The 21,793-nt window shown below is 41.4% G+C and overlaps 1 protein-coding gene across 1 annotated transcript; it reads right to left on the reverse strand.

The window, feature by feature from the left end:
* Positions 1-392: 392 nt before the first annotated feature.
* Positions 393-18,517, reverse strand: LOC122451769 (C4b-binding protein alpha chain-like). Its single transcript, XM_043484672.1, is given in 5 exon segments — positions 393-590; positions 12,871-12,996; positions 13,563-13,732; positions 14,853-14,943; positions 18,404-18,517. Coding segments are annotated over 5 exon segments (699 nt in total).
* Positions 18,518-21,793: the final 3,276 nt, after the last annotated feature.

Genomic DNA, 21,793 nt, shown 5'->3' on the forward strand with positions numbered 1-21,793 from the left:
AATATAGCTAGGAATTTCTCTGGAGCTGTTGTGGGCAGTGTGGGGTCAGTTCAACTTCAGATGGTTCCTTATTTCAGCTTGTACTTGTCCTCAAGGGCTATCGGCCCCTTCCAATGCTTAGTCAGTGTTAACTACAGGGTTTTAATCTGTTGCACCTGTCACTTCCAGAGTGGTTCCCTCTTCTTTGTTTATTTTGACTTCCTCCTTTTGCAAGTCTCTTCAGTGTATAATTTCCACCCTGACACAGCAGGGCGAAGGTGGTCACTTATTTAGGCTCACTTGTTCAGTCGTGTTGTGGGAAGGGAGGGACGCTGGCGTGTGTGGGTGTGTGTGGGGAGTGCTCGCAGTGTATGGACCACACTGGGTTTGCCCCCGCTCACGGCGCCTGTGCTTTACAGGTCTAGACTGCTCAGGCTCCAGGCTGCTCTGCAAGGGCACCGTCCCAGGTGGGCCCTGCGCTCCATGCCCTCCCCAGGTCTAAGCCGCTTGGGTTCCCGGGCGCTCTGCCAGGACACAGGCTGAGCCGGGCAGGTGTCTTGTGCCTTTCCCAGGTCCGGGCTGCTCAGGAGGCCAGGTGCTTGACGAGCGCACTGTTCGGGTAGGCGAGCATCTTAAACACCTCCCCAGTCCCCACCAGGTTCGCGGGTGCGCCGCAAGAGCACCGTCTCAAGTGTGTGTCTCCTCTGGGGCGCTGATCTGAGGCTGCGACCCTCCTCGCAGATGTCAACCACCCAGGAGCCCAGGAAGACGTGGTTGGCAACTGGGAGCCTGCTCACAGTCCGGGGAAAATGCTGTCTCTGGGGCCGAGATTGCTGCAACCGCTTGCCTTCCGACTCTGGACTCTGGCCTCACACACCTGCCTCTCTGCCTTGGGGGGCTGGGGAGGAGGGGCCTGTATGCAGCCGGCTGGCTCTTCTTTGGTGTTCGCTCAATCCTTTGTTCTGTGAGTGGGCGAGGCTGCACATTAGAGCCTTTCGCACTTTCGCAGGAAAGTTCTCTTCCTTTTTTTTTTTTTTCCCTCTCTGGTGATCCCCCAGTTTGGGTTGCTATCTCATGTTAGCTCCCTCAGATTGTCCTCAGGGCATTTAGGCCCAGGTCCTCACCCTAAGCAGCCATTATGCAGTCCACGCCACCCTGTCCAGCTCCCACTCACTGGTGGTGGCCGGGAGCATCTGGGCTACTTCTCTGTTGGCAGTTGCAGTTAGGCACTATTCTCTGTTCATTTGCTTTTTTTTCCTCCCAGTTATGTTGCCCTCTGAGATTCCAAAAGTCCCCACAGACCAGCCTGTGAGAGGGTTTCCTACTGTGTGGAAACTTCTCCTTCACGACTCCCTCCCCAGGACAGGTCTCCATCCCTAACTCTTCTGTCTCTCCTTTTGTCTTTTATATTTTTCCCTACCTCCTTTCGAAGAGAACGGGCTGCCTTGCTGGGTGCCTGGTGTCCTTTGCCAGCATTCAGAAGTTGTTTTGTGGAAGTTGACCAGCATTCAAATGCTCTTTTGATGAATTTGTGGGGGAGATAGTGGTCTCCCCATCCTAGTCCTCTGCCATCTTGGAACCACCCTCCTCAAAGCTATGTTTTTCCAGTTATCATGTACAGATATCAGAGCAGGACCATAAAAAAGGCTAAGCACTGATGTTTTCAAACTGTGGTGCTGGAGAAGACCCTTGAGAGTCCCTTGGACAGCAGGGAGATCAAACCAGTCAATCCTAAAGGAAATCAACCCTGAATATTCATTGGAAGGACTGATGCTGAAGCTGAAGCTCCAACATTTTTGCCACCTGATGAGAAGAGCTGACTCCCTGAAAAAAAAACCCTGATGCTGGAAAAGATTGAGGGCAGAAGATGGGGGTGACAGAGGATGAGATGGTTAGATGACATCAGTGACTCAATGGGCACGTTGTCGTTTAGTCTCTCTGTCATGTCTGACACTTTGAAACCCCATGGACTGTAACCAACCAAGGTTCCCTATCTTTCACTATCTCCTGGAGTTTGACTCAAACTCATGTCCATTGAGTGGATGATGCCATCTCATCCTCTGTCACCCCCTTCTCCTCCTGCCTTCAATCTTTCCCAGCATCAGGGTCTTTTCCAGTGAGTCAGTTCTTCACATCAACTGGCTGAAATATTGAAGCTTCAGTATCAGTCCGTCCAGTGAATATTCAGGGTTGATTTGCTTTAGGATTGACTGACTTGATTTCCTTGCAGTCCAAGGGACTCTCAAGAGTCTTTTCCAGCACCACAATTCAAAAGCATCAATTCTTTGGTACTCAGCCTTCTTTATCGTCCAACTCTAACATGCATACATGATTATTGGGAAAACCACAGCTTTGACCAGAGGATCTTTGTAAGTGAAGTAATGTCTCTGCTTTTTAATACACTGTCTAGGTTTATCATAGCTTTCCTTTCATGGCTGTAGTCACCATCTGCAGTGATTCTGGAGCCCAAGAAAAGAAAATCTGTTACTGTTTTCACTTTTCCACCATCTATTTGCAATGAAATGATGGGAACAGATGCCATGATCTTAGTTTTAAGTCAGCTTTTTAATGCTCCTCTTTCACTTTCATCAAGAGGCTCTTTAGCTCCTCTTCACTCTCTGCCATCAGGATGGTGTCATCTGTATATCTGAGTTTATTGATATTTCTCCCTGCAATCTTGATTCTAGCTTGTGCTTCATCCAGTCCGACATTTCACATGATGTACTCTGCATAGAAGTTAAATAAGCAGGGTGACAATATACAGACTTTACATACTCCTTTCCCAATTTTGAACCAGTCCGTTGTTCCTGTCTGGCTCTAACTGTTGCTTCCTAATCTGCTTACAGGCTTCCCAAGAGGCAGGTAATGTGGTTTGGTATTCCCATCTCTTTAGGAATTTTCTACAGTTTGTTGTGATCCACACTGTCAAAGGTTTTAGAGTAGTTAATGAAGCAGAAGTAGTTGTTTTTCTGGAATTCTTTTGCTTTCTCTGTGATCCAAGGAATGTTGGCAATTTCATTTCTGGTTCCTCTGCCTTTTCTAAACCCATATTTTACATCTTGAAATTCTCAGTTCATGTACTACTAAAGCCTAGCTTGAAGGATTTTGAGCATAACCTTACTAGCATGTTAAATGAGCACAACTGTATGATAGTTTGAACATTTTTTGGCATTGCCCTTCTTTGGGATTGGAATGAAAACTGATGTTTTCTGGCCCTGTGGCCACAGCTGAGTTTTCCAAACTTGCTGACATATTGAGTGTGGCACTTTAACAGCATCATCTTTTAGGATTTGAAATAGCTCAGCTGGATTTCCATCATTTCAACCAACTTTGTTCATAGTAATGCCCCTAAAGCCCACTTTACTTCCCACTCCAGGATGTCTGGCTCTAGGTTAGTGACCACACTATTGTGGTTATCCTGGTCATTAAGGCCTTTTCTGTATAGTTCTTCTGTGTATTCTTGCCACCTCTTCTTAATCTCCTCTGCTTCCATTAGGTTCTTATGTTAAACCAGTCATCTGTTGTTGGCATTTGGGTTGTTCCCATGTCTTGGCTATTGTGAATAGAACTGTTATGAACATTGGGATGTATGTATGTTTTTGAATTAGTGTTTTCATCCTAAAGATCTACTAAAAGGTCTTATCTCCAAATAGTGTTACATCCTGAAATGCTAAAGTACCTCAGATTTCAACATATGAGTTTGGGGAGGACACAATTCATCTCAATTCAGTAGCTCTTTTTTGAGATATAATTGACATAACACAAAATTTATCATTTTAATGTCTACAATTCATAAAGTGTGCAGCCATCATCACTATCTAATTTCAGAATGCTTACATCACTCCAAAAAGAAACCTCTTGTCCTTTAGCACTCACTCCTCATTCTCTTGCTCCCCTGCTGCTGCTGCTGCTGCTAAGTCGTTTCAGTTGTGTCCGACTCTGTGCGACCCCATAGACGGCAGCCCACCAGGCTCCGTCGTCCCTGGGATTCTCCAGGCAAGACCACAGGAGTGGTTTGCCATTTCCTTCTCCACTCACTCTCCTAAGCTCTGCCAAATAAGTTGACATTTCATGTAAATTAAAGCACACAGTACGTACAGTCCTTTATGTCTGGCTTCTTTTCCTTAGCATAATGTTGCCAAGGTTCAGTCGCATTGTAGAATGTGTCAGTACTTCATTCTTCTTTGTCACTAAGTAGTACACCATTTGGGCTTCTCAAGTGACGTGAATGGTAAAGAACCCACCTGCCAATGCAGGAGACATAAAAGATGCTGGCTCGATGTCTGGATTGGGAAGATCCCCTGGAAGAAGGCATGGTAACACACTTCAGTATTCTTGCCTGGAGAATCCCATGGACAGAGGAGTCTGGCAGGCTACAGTCCATAGGGTCGCAAAAAGTCGGACATGACAGAAGCAACTTTGCACACACATACGTAGTATGCCATTTATGAATAGGCCACATTTTGCTTATCCAATCATCAGCTGAGTTGTTTTCACTTTGGGGTTATTATGAATAATGCTGCTGTGCACATTCATGTGCATGTGTTTGTAGGAAGATCCGCTTTCTGTTCTCTGAGGTATATGACTTAAAATGAGCTGCTGGATCACATAGGCACCCTAACTTTTTGAGAAACTGTCAACTTTTTTCAAACAGCTACAACATTTCACATTTCTACCAGCAATTTATTAGTGTTCTAATTTCTCCACATCCTCCCAACACGTTATTTTCTACTAAAAATAATTATAGTCACCTCAGTAGGTGGCAAGTGGTATGACATTGCAGTTCTGATTTGTGTTTCTCTAAAACTAATGATGCTGAGTATCTTTTCATGTACCTACTGGCAATTTGTAAATCTTTGCCAAACATTTTTTACTTTCCTTTCACACTTTAAATAAGCAGAAATGCTTCTTCTAATATTAGAAAATTTACAACTTTTTTCATAATGCTTTTTATGTTGTTATATACAAGGTTATTTGCCTACTTTAAGATCATGAAGGAATTCTTTAACATGTGTCACTTATTTTTTTACCTTTCACATGTAGATCTATAATCACTTCAGATTTCTTTTCAGTAAATGTAAGATAGGGGTCAAGTTACAATTTTTGTGTGTAGCTCTACAATTAATGTATGAAATATGCATTGAAAAGACATCATTTCCTACCACACTGAAGAGTCAAATTTTTCACAGTTAAGATAAATATATTACTATGAATATAAATTTATACATATATATGTTATGTATAAAATACATATAAGTATAATCAACTCGATTCCATTGGTACCAATACCCACTGTTTTAATTAATACACCTTTATAGTTCATCTATCTTGAGATCTAGTAATACTAGTTCTCCAACTTTGTTCTGTTTCAAGATTATCTTGTTTATTCTTGGACATTTTCATGGCTCTGAGTGTCTTCTGATAAACCCAGAAAATGAACAGATCACTTGGTTTTGGCCTTTGGAACCACAGAAGAAATTCCATTCAACAGAGGTTTTTAAAAATTGATCTTTTGTATTAAATCTTAGCTTATGAAATTTGAACATCCTTTTATGAAATGATTTTTGGACACCTACTGTGAACACAATCCACAGATGAATAGCAAGTACAGTATATGACAGAGGTTAGTTCTACCTTCAGTGGGTAGTGGTCAGAGATACTCAATAGAATCACAGGGCTATAAATGATGCAGTATAAAAATAATAGTGTGTTGACAGAAGTTGACAGGTGGAAGGACAGTGAAGTTGAACATAAACTTAGAAATACCCATTTCTTCATCTTACATAAGTGTTATAAACTCAATAGAAAAAAAACTAAGATTTATGAATCAGTAGAGGGGATTATGGAAATCTTATCAGAATATATTGAGCATCTCCAAGGCAAAGACTGATAAATACATGTCCCATTTAAAAAGAAAACAACCATGCATGTGGGATCAGTCGTTTCAGTCATGTCTGACTCGTTGTGACCCTATGATCTGCAGCCTGCAGCCTCCTCTGTCCATGGGACTCTCCAAGCAAGAACACTGCAGTGGGTTGCCATGCCCTCCTTCAGGGGATCTTCCCAACCCAGGGATCGAATCCAGGTTTCCTGCATTGCAGGTGGATTCTTTACCACTGAGCCACCAGGGAAGGCCAAAACAAACATACAATAGTTAAACCTTGCTGCTTACCATGCTCCAAAGAAGTTTACCAGTAGAGAAGCCTCACTCATACATGCAGAGATATCAAACAATATTTTAGGGTTCCACTCCTTTATATGAATAGAAAAAAAAAAAAAGAATGTCCCCCAAACTCCACCCTATAATTAGTATTTTCAGAGACGGGCTTCTCTAGTAGCTCAGCTGGTAAAGAATCTGCCTGCAATGCAGGAGACCTGGGTTCAATCCCTGAGTTGGGAAGAGTCCTTGGGGAAGGGAAAGGCTACCTGCTGGGAGACATTATGGGAGATCCCACCCATGACAAGGTCATGAGGAGAAGACCTGACACGCAAGGCCATTCAGGACACAAGGGACCCTCCAGGTTGACCCCGGCCTCTACCCCACCCTGTATCCTCCCCCCTTTTGTTGCTGTTGTTCTTGTTCGCCCTGCTGCAGATTCTTGTGTTGCCTGCCGAGAAGCTCTCCTGCTCCTCTTTCACTGAATAAAGACCAACTTAAAACCCTAATTAATAAATCTCCTGGATGCTGGTACCCTATGAAGGGGCCAGGGATGAAGGAAATGCTTCAATTCAAACCCTTTTGCTGGCATTCTGGCTTGTTTGGCATATGTGTGCTCCTATTGCAAAAAATGCTCATGATTGTTCTAACCATCCTAAGCACAGTACGCTAACAAAAGAAACCATTAAGCAAAGGTCCCTCCGCAGGGTGAGAAAGTCTCCACAAATAAAATAGCCACAAATGTGCCTAATAAAAAATACTTTAGATAGAGATTAGCTGGTGACTTCTTGCAGGTAATTAACTTTTAGACTAAGAGCCTGTTTTGTGCCACATCTGCTGTTTTTGCAATCCTTTGCATTTCTGTTCTGTAAAAATGCAATCCTATCTAGTTCCCATGGAGATGACACCTAATAGAAAGAAAATAGATTAACCACAAGAAAGACAGGGTCGGCTACTGAAGTTGCATAAAGTTATACCAGGTGCAAGCCATAAAATGTCAACAGTTCTGAAGGCCAAAAGATATTATACATAGAGATTAACCATAAAAAAGGCCCTAATAGGCACAGAGCCCTCATAAAACATGTTGTTTTAAAAGTGGTTATTAGATCAACTTTTGATTACTGAGGTTGTGCAGTAGAAACTATTGTTAATATAGTTAAGGATTTAGAAAAATAAGAGTTTAGCCCTAGTATGGAAACAATAAGATAATTGTTAATTTTAACCAAGAGTGCTAAACAGAGGCTGCCTCACCAGAACCGCAGTCTTTGTGTGGTAAAACTTTTTAGATAACTTTACCTGAGAACTTCTGCAAAAAAGACTGACCTTTGTGTTAACAGGATTGTATTTCTACTATGTTGCAACCTGCTGTACCATGAAACTGCCACTTTTCTGTTTTCTGCTAAGCTCAAGGCCAGAAGATAATGTACAGAAAATCTATGGGAAAAGACTCTTATAAACAAAAAATATACAGAGCACACCTGGTTTCGTGAAGGACAAGCTGATGTAATGTTAAATTAACTCTGTGTGCTTATCTTCCCCTTAGAAATGTACTAACTTAGGGTGTAAAAGCTACGGTGAAAAATAAAGCGGAGGCCAGACCCTGCTGCACACACCCCAGTCTGGTCTCTCTCTCTCTCTCTCACTCACCGACGCCGTTCATCCTGAGGGTACCCCTGGATCCTGCTGGGGCTGGACCCTGGCATCTACCCACTCAGTATTCTGGCCTGGAGAATTCCTCAGACTGTATAGTGCTTGGGGTTGCAAAGAGTTGAACACCAATGAGCGACTTTCACTTTCAGAGACAGAAAAAAATCATATTGAATCTGTGAATAAAGAACATAATGATAAGTTTAAAAAAATGAGCAAGAGCAAGTTATTAGAAATTAAAATATGATGGATTTTAAACTTCAATAAAAATCTTAAAATACAAAGTCTGGAAAATATTCCCAAAAGTAGGACATAACAAAATATGGGAAGTAAGACAGAAAAAAATAGTTAAAACAATATTTTATTAAAAGGAGTTCCAGGGGTGGGGTTGGGGAGATAAGAGAAAATTAAATGAAAACAAAAAATAACAGAAAAATATTCTAAAAGTTTTCCCTGACCTAAAGCGCATGTGTTTACAGATCAGAAATTTCCAACGAGTACCCAAGTAAATGCATGAAAAACATCTTACAGTAAGGCCACAGGGATAAAAATGAAAATACTAATATTTTCCAGTGTATGTATTAGTCCCTCAGTCGTGTCCGACTCTTTGCGACCTCATGGACTGTAGCCCTCCAGGCTCCACCGTCCTTGGAATTCTCCAGGCAAGAATACTGGAGTGGGTTGCCATTTCCTTCTCCAGGGGATCTCTCCAACCCAGGGATCAAACCTGAGTCTCCTGAATTGAAGGCAAATACTTTACTGTCTAAGCTACTAGGGAATCTTCAACATTTCCCAGAGACAGAAAAAAATCGACAACGCTGTATCAAGAACTGGAATATCATGGATTGTTCCATAGCAAAACTGGAAAGGGCATGGCAATGGAGACATGCCTTCTAAATTCTGAGAGAAGCCAAACTTCTACATGCAATCTATAAGTATGAGGGTAGTGGAAAAAAAGATATATTAAAACATGTAATGACTCAGAAATTTACTTCCCAGATACTCTTTTCTTAAGAAGCTTTTGAAGGATCTGTAATAGCAAAAATGAGGAAATAAAACAAAGACTTGGAATCAAAGTAATAAACAGAACAGCAAAGGGAAGACCTAGGATTTCAGCATAAACTGTTTATTTCAGAATCCCTGAAAAGAGAGGCCGGGAAGAAATTCTCCAGGAGTGACAATGGAGAATGTATGGAATTAAAACAACGTCTGAGAATATGAGCATTAAGAAATAGATTGCTAGACCACGGCAGAGTTTTTGGAGCATGCAGCAAGAATCAGCAATAGAAATGTAGAAAACTAAACAAATAAACAAAACAAAATAAATTCTTCAGTTCAGTTCAGCCGCTCAGTCGTGTCCGACTCTGTGACCCCATGAATTGCAGCACGCCAGGACTCCCTGTCCATCACCAACTCCCAGAGTTCACCCAAACCCACATCCATCGAGTCGGTGATGCCATCCAACCATCTCATCCTCTGTCGTCCCCTTCTCCTCCTGCCCTCAATCTTCCCCAGCATTAGGGTCTTTTCAAATGAATCAACTCTTCGCATCAGGTGGCCAAAGTATTGGAGTTTCAGCTTCAACATCAGTCCCACCAATGAACATTCAGGACCGATTTCCTTTAGGATGGACTGGTTGGATCTCCTTGCAGTCCAAGGGACTCTCAAGAATCTTCTCCAACACCACAGTTCAAAAGCATCAATTTTTCGGTGCTCAGCTTTCTTTATAGTCCAACTCTCACTTCCATACATGACCACTGGAAAAACCATAGCCTTGACTAGACGGACCTTTATTGACAAAGTAATGTCTCTGCTTTTTAATATGCTGTCTAGGTTGGTCATAACTTTCCTTCCAAGGAATAAGTGTCTTTTAATTTCATGGCTGTAGTCACTATCTGCAGTGATATTGGAGCCCAGAAAAATAAAGTCAGCCACTCTTTCCACTGTTTCCCCATCTATTTGCCATGAAGTGATGGGACTGGATAAATTATTAATGCCATAAAAATTAAAGAGCTATAAATAAATATTTAAGCTCAGTAAATAAATATTTACAACTGAGCTTAACTTGGCTTAGCAAAGACCAAGATTTGCTTAATCAAATAGTGTTCATACTGAATACTAATTTAACCAAAGGAGTAAGATTCCTGCACTGTGAGGAAAGATGATACTACAAACAATGTAAAGGATGACACTCTAAACTCTAGTCTCTCTTAGTAGTAAGTCAATACATGATGTTTAAAAATAATAAATGTAAGTATAATAAAAATATTTTTGGAAACATGTAGTGAAATATCATAAGACAGAGTTAAAGGAGTTGAAAATGGTTATTTGGGGGGAATGAGACCAAAGGGTGGGATTGAATGGATCAAAATTTCAGGGTTTTCATTGAAATGTTTTCCGGATTATTTGACTTTTTCATTATTTGCTGGTACTAGCTTGATAAAAGAGTAAATTATTAAAAATAAAAGTTACATAAATAATAGAGGTTTAAATATGTTGTTTAAAGTCTTAAAGAAAATTAAACAATAAAATACAGAAAATTAAATGAGACTGGCCAATGGAGAGAGAGACAAGAGGGAAAATGGGAGCTAGATTGATCAATTTTGTAGCAGGAAATAAAAATATATGTTTAGAGATAAAAACTCGTGTGATAAAATGAGTGCATTCTCTCTTCAGAGTGACTAAGTTAATCAGAAAAGCTCAAAACAGAGTAACACTGAGATAGAAAAGTGAATAACCTGACTTTTTATAAATCCTTTTGTAAGGCTGAATTCTTGTTTTCCTTCTATGTTACTTTTGTACTTATAATTATGTGTATTTAATTTAGAACTAACAAATAAAAAGATTGTGGCATAACTCACATCAGTGTGAAAAGGTCCCCACAGTGCCCTGGGTAGAGACAGCAGGGGAGACAGAGGAGCCTCATGCTTCAGAGATGCCTCTGAGTCTTCTCAATAGCTTGGCTCTCAGACTTGGAATGGATAGTCCTTTGATTATTTGAGTACCTTCATGGATTGTTTTGGATATGAATGCCCTGAAACTAGGGAAAGACATTGCTAAAATGCTTTTCTTAATAAAGAGAAATGGGCTTCTGGGGCAGTGAGAACAAGAACATTTGAAATGTGAGAAGGAGTGATTTGAAGAGGAAAAGCATTAGACCAGAAAAGCCTGGAGGCGGGCAGGGTCATGCAGAGTTAACCAGAAGAGGTTCCTGGTGGCAGGGGAAGGCAATAGGTTTTTTTAAGATCATAGTTATGTAACATTTGATATGAAAGTCCAGTCTATGTAACCATACAGACATCCCTCTGTTAACCCTAAAATGTTAGTAAAAGTCTGCTATGCAACTTTCTTATGTGACTAGTATTTTGAAGAAATCAAAGAAAAGAGACATGTTCTCTATAATTGATCAAGATGCAGTGGCAAACCAGAGGCTAGTCATAGTAGCTAAGTATGAGTGAGAATGACATTTGGGGAGGCAAAAAGTTGGAAGAAGAGGTGACCATCAGAAATGATAAGGCTTCCAAGAATATCCAAAGCTGTAAGAGAGATATGCGTGGGATAAGCATTGAAAGTTCCACCCAGGCCCTCAGACCCTTTTCCCATTTCTGCATTCTCCTCTGCAGGCTTCTGTGTGCTCGGACTTCTTAGGGTCTCACCTCCCACTCTTTGGGGAGGACTTGCCCCAGGCTGTGGGCCAGCTCTGAAGTCACACAGAGAGAGCTGGATGCCCCGGAGGCTTGTGTGTCTGCAGAGTGTCCCTTCACCAATAGCTGACTGGTACAGCAGAATGAAAGCCCAGTTCCTTTACCTGGAATTGGGACAGAATATGCACAAACTGATAGTCCAGGATCCCCTTTTGGGTTAAGGCTAAGCCACCCTCCATATGACTCTGCCTAGTCGCCCTACTAGGTGCCTTCTCTGTTCCATCCTGCTTGTGCTTAGTCTCTCAGTCGTGTCTGACTCATTGCGACCCCATGGGCTGTAGCCCACCAGGCTCCTCTGTCCATGGGATTCTCCAGGCAAGAGCACTGGAGTGGGTTGCAGTGCCCTCCTCCTGGGGATCTTCCCAACCCAGGGATCGGACCCAGGTCTCCCACACTGCAGGCAGATTCTTCACTGTCTGCGCCACCAAGGAAGCCCATGAATACTGGAGTGGGTAACCTATCCCTTCTCCAAGTGATCTTCCCAACCCAGGAATCATACCCGGGTCTCCTGCTTTACAGGCAGATTCTTCACCAGCTGAGCCACAAGGGAAGCTCCTTCCATCCTGCTTACCCTACTCCTTTTCCTATTTCTCCTTGGAGAACTCGGAGAAGTTCCTTAATAAATCACTTGTACATAAATTCTTTTCTTGGGATCTGCTTCTGGAGAATCTGTCCCAAAAAAGACACTAAAGCTATTTTAACTGAAATATTAAAAAGTGGTCACACTGGATTGGGAGATTTGGGTGTGCCCAAGAGGAATGCTTGGGTTGCATGCAGACTTTCAAAAGTGTTCAAGTTGGTTATTATTGAATGCCAAGCAAAACCAACTGTACCTTAAATATAAAGAGGAACTGAGAAGTTGTTCCAGAGAAAACACTAGTGATCAACAGAGAGAGAGAAAGCAGAAGACAGAGGAAGATGTGCTATTTGACCTGGGCACTGAAGAATGAGTAGGAAGTGAAAGTGTGGTGTAAATACATCTCATACAAGTTGCTAGCATGTAAAATAGAAAAGATGTTAATCAGAGAAACATTAGGAAGTGATTGATATAGATCCTTAATTTCTCATTCCAAGGGAATCAAAGTGAAAACAAAGACACTGGACTTTTGACAGGTGATTATTTATTTCTGCCATATGACCAAATCCAGGGAAACAGAAGCTTAAGATGAGAGAGAACATAAACCACCAATAGTTCCACACTATCAGTGGCATCAAAAAATATCAAAGATCCTCCGAATACAGGTATTTTTTCAGTAAATAATAGCACTGAAGGGACAGTAGAGTTGCTAATGAGAGAAATGTGCCCAATTCTCTGTTTTTAAAGGGAAGGGGAGGGAAACAGATGTACTGATTTTTAATGGGTGCTCAACTTCAAGTCTGTACATCCAGTCCTTCAACCTCCAGAGACAGTTTATATACCTCCAGGGCCACTTTTACATCCTCAGGACTTGGGAGACACTGCATGAGTTTCCTGCCTATGAGCACTTGCTCACAGCCCATGCGAACTTCCTGAAAGAGATAAAGGATGGTTTGAGAGGTTTCTCTCCAAACTGAGAGTTTAAGCTTCCTTCAGGATGCCTATTAAAGACAGTAAAGTTGGAATATCAAGACCCTCCATAGCACTGATGCAAAAAATCAAAAGATACTTTGTACATCTCAGCAAAATTATTTATCCTAATATCTGACCGGCACTGCTCTTAAAGCAGCAGTGAAACTATCTAAACAGAGAAGAAACAGCACTGCCAAGGACACCTAGGGAACTTCTTCAGGACCAACTGAAGGGATGGATCTGATGTCTATGCAAAATCATAACATTTATTGTAGGAAATACCTGTATCTATGGAACCCTCCTATCTGGGGGCTTGGTCTGTCTTGCTATAAAATAAGGAATTAGAATTTGCCTTAAGAGCTTAACATGTACTTTGAGAGTAAAAGTGCCGATGCTGAAATTGATTTAAACAACTCAGAAATGAGTCCTGATAGAAGGCAAATCTCATCAGTGTCAGCTGGGACAGTGCTCTGGAGCAGGTTATCATCTGTAGAATGTGATAGAACACCTGAGGTGTGCCACTTACCCACTCACACTTGGGCACTTCTGGGTACCACGTCCCATTCTCTGAGCAGATGATATTTGGAGAGCCGACCATACATAAGCCAGAGTCACATGGACAGTTTTCAGGCTGAACATACTGATCCTTGTCCACAGAAAAAGTTCCATCTTCTACCTATGGTTTCAGACACAAAACTATAATAGAAAGACAAATATGGTCGTTTTGTGATTCTCAGAATAATCATACAGTAGTAAAGAATATTGGCGGAGTGAGAAACATTGATAACAAATTATGCCTGCATGCTGAGAGTTGCTCTTTAACTGCAGTCATTGTACTATTATAACAATAAAATTAATAATGATAATATTAATGTCATTGTACACATAGCCTCAGCTAAAATATTTTGCTGGAGAGAAAAATTAGGTAAAGACAATTTATGTGATTCGTCTAAGGTTGCATAGCCTTTGTGTCGCATAATTATGATATAAATCTGGGTATTATGGTCCTAGAATCTGAGTTTTCAAAACTATTGTATGTCAAAGCCTTATTTTCAGCATCCTAGATAGGCAATCTCTAGTCTCATACCCTTAGTATCTTCCTGTATTAAATGGAGACAATGGTGGGAAATTAGACCCTTGAATTGCTGTTAGAAGAAAAAGAAAAAAAAAGAGGCATGCATAATCTTGGTTTCATATCATGTCAGCTTCTCTATGAGGAGGTGATGATATGTACCAGGTGCTAATGGAGATATCAGATACTTCAAGAATGTTCGGGATTTTCCCATAAGAGTCCTCATTCTAACTTTTGCAAGGACTGTAAATTTTTGTTAAAACCTCACTATTAAAAAAAAAAAAAAAAACACCTCACTATTCTCTTAAATTAAAAATTATTGTCTCCAATTCTTGAATTATGACAAAGATAGTACTGGAGTGCAGTGTGAAAACTATGGTCCATTTAATGTGGTGCTGGCTTCATGGATTACTTACTGGAGTAAAAAAATTTTGACTCCTACTTCATACCATAAACCCATAGGATTCCAAGTGAGCTGGGGATATCAACGTGAAAGGTAAAGCAACAAAGCTCTGGAAGATAACAGAGGAAAATATTTTTGAAACAATTTTTCTTTAAATAGCATGTATTTTTTCAAACAGCCCAGTACCACATCCAAGTATTGAATACACAGGAAATGAATGAACAAATGAATAATAAACACAAGCTTTTAAGCGCTGCCTCTGGCTGGGTGGAAACCATACTGTCAGAATATACATGATGGTCCTACTATCTTAGCAAGGGCCATGAGTAAAGTGGAGTTACCTTTACACTGAGGCCCTGGAGATGACCAATGTGAATTTCTGCAGGTGATTTTTTCTTCTCCAACTAGAATATATCCTTCATCACATTTATACTGCACCACAGTAGTAAAGGATAAAAGTGAACTCACATCTTCATAGGATCCATGTGCAATGCTAGGAAACACACTGCAGTCTTGAATGGTGAAAGAGAAAGGTAGAAGAGAATGAGCTAGTTTAATTAGCTATTCAGAGGGAGGGACTCTTCCCATTTTAGAGAACAAGGTCATTAAATTATATTACTGAGGTATGTTTCATTCCCTTAACAAAATCACTGTGTGTGTGCTAAGTCGCTTCAGTTGTGTCTGACTCTTTGCGATGCTATGGAAAGTAGCCCACCAGACTCCTCTGTCCATGGAATTCTCCAGACAAGAACACTGGAGTGGGTTGCCATGCCTTCCTTCAGGGGATTTTCCCAAACCAGGTATTGAACTATGTTTCCTGTGGCTCCTGCATTGCAGGTGGATGCTTTACTGCTGAGCCACCGGGGAAGCCAAAAAAAAAAAAACCCACTAGGAATGATTCAAACATTAGAGAAAAGGAAACATACCCTTCAGTTCAGTTCAGTTCAGTTCAGTCACTCAGTCATGTCTGAATCCTTGTGACCCCATGGTCTGCAGCACACCAGGCCTCCCTGTCCATCATCACCTCTCGGAGTTAACTCAAACCCGTGTCCATTGAGTCAGTGATGCCATCCCACCATCTCATCCTCTGTCATCCCCTTCCCCTCCCACCTTCAATCTTTCCCAGCATCAGGATCTTTTCAAATGAGTCAGTTCTTCACATCAGGTGGCCAAAGTATTGGAGTTTCAGCTTCATCATCAGTCCCTCCAATGAACACCCAGGACTGATCTCCTTTAGGATGAACTGGTTGGATCTCCTTGCAGTCCAAGGGACTCTCAAGAATCTTCTCCAACACGACAGTTCAAAAGCCTCAATTCTTCAGTGCTCAGCTTTCTTTATAGTCCAACTCTCACATCCATACATGACCACTGGAAAAACCATAGCCTTGACTAGATGTACCTTTATTGAAAAAGTAATGTCTCTGCTTTTTAATATGCTGTCTAATTTGGTCATAATTTTCCTTCCAAGGAGTAAGCGTCTTTTAATTTCATCTACAGTCACCATCTGCAGTGATTTTGGAGCCAAAAAAATTAAAGTTTCTCACTATTTCTATTGTTTCCCCATTTATTTGTCATGAAGTGATGGGACCAGATGCTATGACCTTATTTTTCTGAATGTTGAGTTTTAAGTCAACTTTTTCACTCTCCTCTTTCACTTTTTTTTTTTTTTTTCCTCTTTCACTTTTATCAAGAGGCTTTTTAGTTCCTCACTTTCTGCCATAAGGGTGGTGTCATCTGCATATCTGAGGTTACTGATATTTTTCCTGGCAATCTTGATTCCAGCTTGTGCTTCATCCAGCCCAGCTTTTCACAGGATGTACTCTGCATATAAGTTAAATAAGCAGGGTGACAATATACAGCCTGGATGTACTCCTTTCCCGATTTGGAACCATTCTGTTGTTCCATGTCCAGTTCTAGCTGTTGCTTCCTGACCTGCATACAGATTTCTCAAGAGGCAGGTCAAGTGGTCTGGTATTCCCATGTCTTTAAGAATTTTCCACAGTTTCTTGTGATCCACACAGTCAAAGGCTTTGGCATAGTCAATAAAGCAGAAGTAGATGTTTTTTCTGGAACTCTCTTGCTTTTTCAATGATCCAATGAATGTTGGCAATTTGATTTCTGGTACCTCCGCATTTTCTAAATCCAGTTTGAACATCTGGAAGTTCACGGTTCACGTACTGCTGAAGCCTGGCTTGGAGAATTTTGAGCATTACTTTACTAGCGTGTGAGATGACTGCAATTCTGTGGTAGTTTGAGCATTCTTTGGGATTGCCTTTCTTAGGGATTGGAATGAAAACTGACCTTTTTCAGTCCTGGGGCCACTGCTGAATTTTCCAAATTCACTGGCAAATATCCAAATTTTCCAAAAGTGCTGTGTAGCACTTTCACAGAATCATCTTTTAGGATTTGAAATAGCTCAAATGGAATACCATCACCCCACTAGCTGTGTTCATAGTGATGCTTCATAAGGCCCACTTGACTTTGCATTCTAGGATATCTGGCTCTAGGTGAGTGATCACACCATCGTGATTATCTGGGTCGTGAAGATCTTTTTTGTATAGTTCTTCTATTTATTCCTGCCATCTCTTCTTAATAACTTCTGCTTCTGTTAAGTCCACACAATTTCTATCCTTTATTGTGCCCATTTTGTGTGAAATGTTCCCTTGGTATCTCTAATTTTCTTAAAGAGATCTCTAGTCTTTCCCATTCTATTGTTTTTCTCTATTTTTTTGCATTGACCACTGAGGAAGGCTTTCTCATCTCTCCTTGCTATTCCTTGGAATTCTGAATCCAAATGGGTATATCTTTCCTTTTCTCCTTTGCCTTTCACTTCTCCTCTTTTCTCAGCTATTTGTAAGGCTTCCTCAGACAACCATTTTTCCTTTTTGCATTTCTTATTCTTGGGAATGATCTTGATCACTGCCTCCTGTCCAGTGTCACGAACCTCTTTCTATAGTTCTTCAGGCACTCTGTCGATCAGATCTAACCCCTTGAATCTATTTGTCACTTCCACTCTATAATGGCAAGGGATTTAATGTAGATCATACCTGAATGATCTAGTGGTTTTTCCCCACTTTTCTTCAATTTAAGTCTGAATTTGGCAATAAGGAGTTCATGATCTGAGCCACAGTCAGCTCCCGATCTTGTTTTTGCTGACTGTATACAGCTTCTCCATCTTTGGCTGCAAAGAATATAATCAATCTGATTTTGGTGTCAACCATCTGCTGACGTCCATGTGTAGTCTTCTCTTGTGTTGTTGGAAGAGGGTGTTTGCTATGACCACTGTGTTCTCTGTTAGCCTTTGCCCTGCTTCACTTTGTACTCTTAAGGCCAAATTTGCCTGTTACTCCAGGTGTTTCTTGACTTCCTACTTTTGCATTCCAGGCCCCTATAATGAAAAAGACATCTTTTTCTGGTGTTAGTTCTAGAAGGTGTTGCATGTCTTCATAGAACCATTCAACTTCAGCCTCATCAGCATTACTGGTTAGGGCATAGACTTGGATTACTGTGATATTGAATAGTCTGCCTTGAATGTGAACAGAGATCATTCTGTGTTTTTCTGATTGCATCGAAGTACTGCATTTTGGACTGTTTTGTTGATTATGTTGGCTACTTCATTTCTTCTAAGGGATTCTTGCCCATAGTAGTAGATATAATGTGCATCTGAGTTAAATTCCCCCGTTCTGGTCCATTTTAGTTCGCTGATTCCTAAATTGTCTATGTTCACTCTTGCCATCTCCTGTTTGACCACTTCCAATTTACCTTGATTCATGGACCTAACCTTCCAGGTTCCTATGCAGTATTGCTCTTTATAGCCTCAGACTTTACTTCCATCACCAGTCACATCACAACAGGTTGTTGTTTTTTTCTTTGGCTCCATCTCTTCATTCACCAGCAAGACGGTGGCACTGGAGCAGCGGCTGTGTGGCGCTGGAGCCACTGTGAGGAGATACCCCACGTCCAACGGCAAAGGAGGGGCCACAGAAGATGGTAGGAAGGGCGACATCATGTTTAGAGTCAAACGCCTTACCCGCCGGAAATGCTCAGAGGGCTCAAACATACTTTGTGTGCACCAGGGCCCAGAGACCCCACAGAGACTGAGCCAGAACTGTGTCTCATGTGGAAGTGTGGGTGAGCAGTGGACTGCTGCAGGGGCAGGGGCTCTGGGTGCAGCAGACCGGGGTATGGCATAAGTCCTCTTGAAGGAAGTCACCATTAACCCCACCATAGAGCCGCCAGAACTTACACAGGACTGGGAAACAGACTCTGGGAGGGCAGACAGAAGCTTGTGCACAACAGAACCCAGGAGAAAGGAGCAGTGACCCCACAAGAGACTGACCAAGACTTACCCGTGAGTGTCCAGGAGTCTCTAGCAGAGGCATGGGTCGGCGGTGGCCTGCTGTAGGTGGGGGCACTGAGTGTAGCAGTGGGTGCATGGGACCTTTTGAAGGAGGTCACCATTATCTTCATTACCTCCACCATAGTTTGGCCTCAGGTCAAATAACAGAGAGATCCCAGCCCTGCGCATCAGCAGAAAATTGGATGGAAGATTTACTGAGCATGGCCCTGCCCATCAGAACAAGACCCAGTTTCCCCCTTGGTCAGTCTCTCCCATCAGGAAGCTTCCATAAGCCTCTTATCATTCTCCATCAGAGGGCAGACAGACTGAAAACCACAATCACAGAAAACTAACCAATCTGATCACATGGACCACAGCCTTGTCTAACTTAGTGAAACCATGAGCCATGCCGTGTAGGGCCACCCAAGACGGACAGGTCATGGTGGAGAGTTCTGACAAAATGTGATCCACAGGAGAAGGGAATGGCAAACCACTTTAGTATTCTTGCTTTGAGAAGCCCATGAACAGTATGAAAAGGCAAAAAGATAGGACACTGAAAGCTGAATTCCCCAGGTCAGTGTGTGCTCAATATGCTATTGGAGATCAATGGAGAAATATTAGATGTAGGCATAATGAAAATGTTATGCTTAATATGAATGACTCTTGGACATATTTATATTAATTAGATCAACAAACAAACATTAATACCAGGTATTTAATACTGAATGCTTCTGAATTCATGTGTACCCAAAATTTCTCTTGTATTTAGAATTATTTGACCTATAAGTACTTATTTTTCTTTAGGCAAATTAGATTAGAACTCATTTACAAATTAGCCTCAGCAATATTATCCAAAGACAAAGACAAAGAATGAGACACACAAATATCGAGACAGACACAACATGAGTTCTGGCTTCATTTTCTAAACTTAGTCATGAATCAAATATCAAATATAAAACTCACTAATTGTACATGACAGTTGGAATAAGAAAAAATTTAAAGGTTTCATTCCCTTTTTTTCCTTCAGTTTCAAGAATTCGAGATGGTCTAGATAAGTGATCCAGAGAGTTCTGGTCTCAAGGCATAGGAAGCAAAAATCAGATTCTCCTAGTAGGAGTTATTCCCTCAGGACAAGAATTCTAAAGAGATTTTTTTTTCTTCAAGCTTTATTTATTGTTTGAGAGTTAAACTGGTTGGGGGCCAGTTAACTTTCTACTGACATAGTGTACTTAATTATGCAAATTGAAGGTTCATAATTTTCATAAATACCCTCTTCTTTCTTGTTAATGGGTTTGAAAGGTTTGTCAGCCAGTATAACAAGGGTGTTGGCATGTAAAGCAGAACAAGCTAAATTATGTCTTTTGACCAGAGTAACCAAATCCTCATCTAGACCTTCTAAAAAGGTGGAGTTAAGCAAGAATCATTTTGGTAGTTAGAGAATGATGCAGGTGTCAAGCCTGAATATTGCAAAAAGTTTTTGTTTTTTTTCCCCCCCAATCTCCCATAATAGTTGGGATTAATTCATTCAATCCTTGCTTGCATTGTTGAATCATTGTCCACTTTGTGGTTTTTGGAAAAAGTGCTGGGAGAGGTTTGAGCAATTTTCTTTCGAGCTATCTCCTTCAATACAAACCTCTGGACTATGTGATTCAAGGACCATTAAGGGGCATTTCCACCCTGCTTGCTATATTCATTCCCTTGCTTTGCTTTCAGAAACTAACAGCTGTATTAGTTTATATTGATCTGAAAACCCAGACATGTAGGTCTGGATGGTTAATTCAAACTCCTTAGTAAATCTCAAAGGATCCTGACTTGGATTGGGAAATTCCTTGGCTAAGGCCTTAAGTTCTGTTCGAGTCCAAGGTGTATAGATTAGAACCGAAGATGATACATTTCTCCCTGCAATAGGTTTCTCTGCAAGGAAGCTACAATCAGTTCTGCCTTTTTGTATTTAATCCCCCTTTGCTGGGGAAAAGAGAGCAGCAGGAGATGGAAGAGTTGGAAGAGAAAAGGCCATCTGGGCCAAGCAGTTCAGATAGAAGAGGATACACAAAAGAGCAGAGGGAGAGACAGTGTCAGTGCTAGCCACCTCTTTTAGTTCTGATACAGTGTCGAGCAATTTCTTGTTGGATTCCTGCAAAGAGGTTACCTATTGTTTCCTCTTTTAGAAGCTTTTAGATGCCAAAGTAAGCATTCCATTCGGTCTGCTTGATTTTACAACCGGCTTTTTCTAACTGCACATCAAAATATCAATTTTGGAATGTCAAAAGTCCTCCAATTTGGCCATTTTAGACAGAGGTCTCCTTTAGTATAATTTCCCCAATTTGGTATGTAGTTTTAAGTACAAGTCTTGTAGCACTAGATGGAGTGTTAGAGGCTGCTTTCTTATGTTCCTTGCTTCTGTTTGAGAGGCTCTATTTCCCATTTTTAGATGAATTTGTCATAGATAGCATTCACTAGTGAGATGGTGTGGTGGGCCAGTGTGCTGTTTGTGAGCTTAACTCCTCTAGGAGTCACCCCCGAGCCACTTCAGCCCTCTTAAATGACTCAGTACCTCTCCTCAGCAGTTCAAGATCACTGCAGGTTCTCAGGTCACTGAATGACCAGTCCTTTTTTATTTATTGTTTGTACTTCATTTTTATTTATTTTAATTGGAGGCTGATACTTTACAATATTGTGGTGGTTTTTGCCATACATCAACATTAACCAGCATTAGGTATACACATGTCCCCTCCCTCTTGAACCACACCCCCCTCCCCCACCGCCGCCACCTCCTGCCCCATCCCACTCTTCTGTGTTGTCCCAGAGCATTAGCTTTGGGTTTCCTGCATCATACAGCAAACTCCCACTGGCTATCTGTTTTGCACACGGTGATGTATATGTTTCAATGCTATTCTCCCAAATCATCCCACCCTCTCCTTCCCACACTGTGTTCAAAATGCC

The sequence above is a fragment of the Cervus canadensis genome, chromosome 13 (genome assembly GCF_019320065.1).
Source record: "Cervus canadensis isolate Bull #8, Minnesota chromosome 13, ASM1932006v1, whole genome shotgun sequence".
Lineage (NCBI taxonomy): Eukaryota > Metazoa > Chordata > Mammalia > Artiodactyla > Cervidae > Cervus > Cervus canadensis.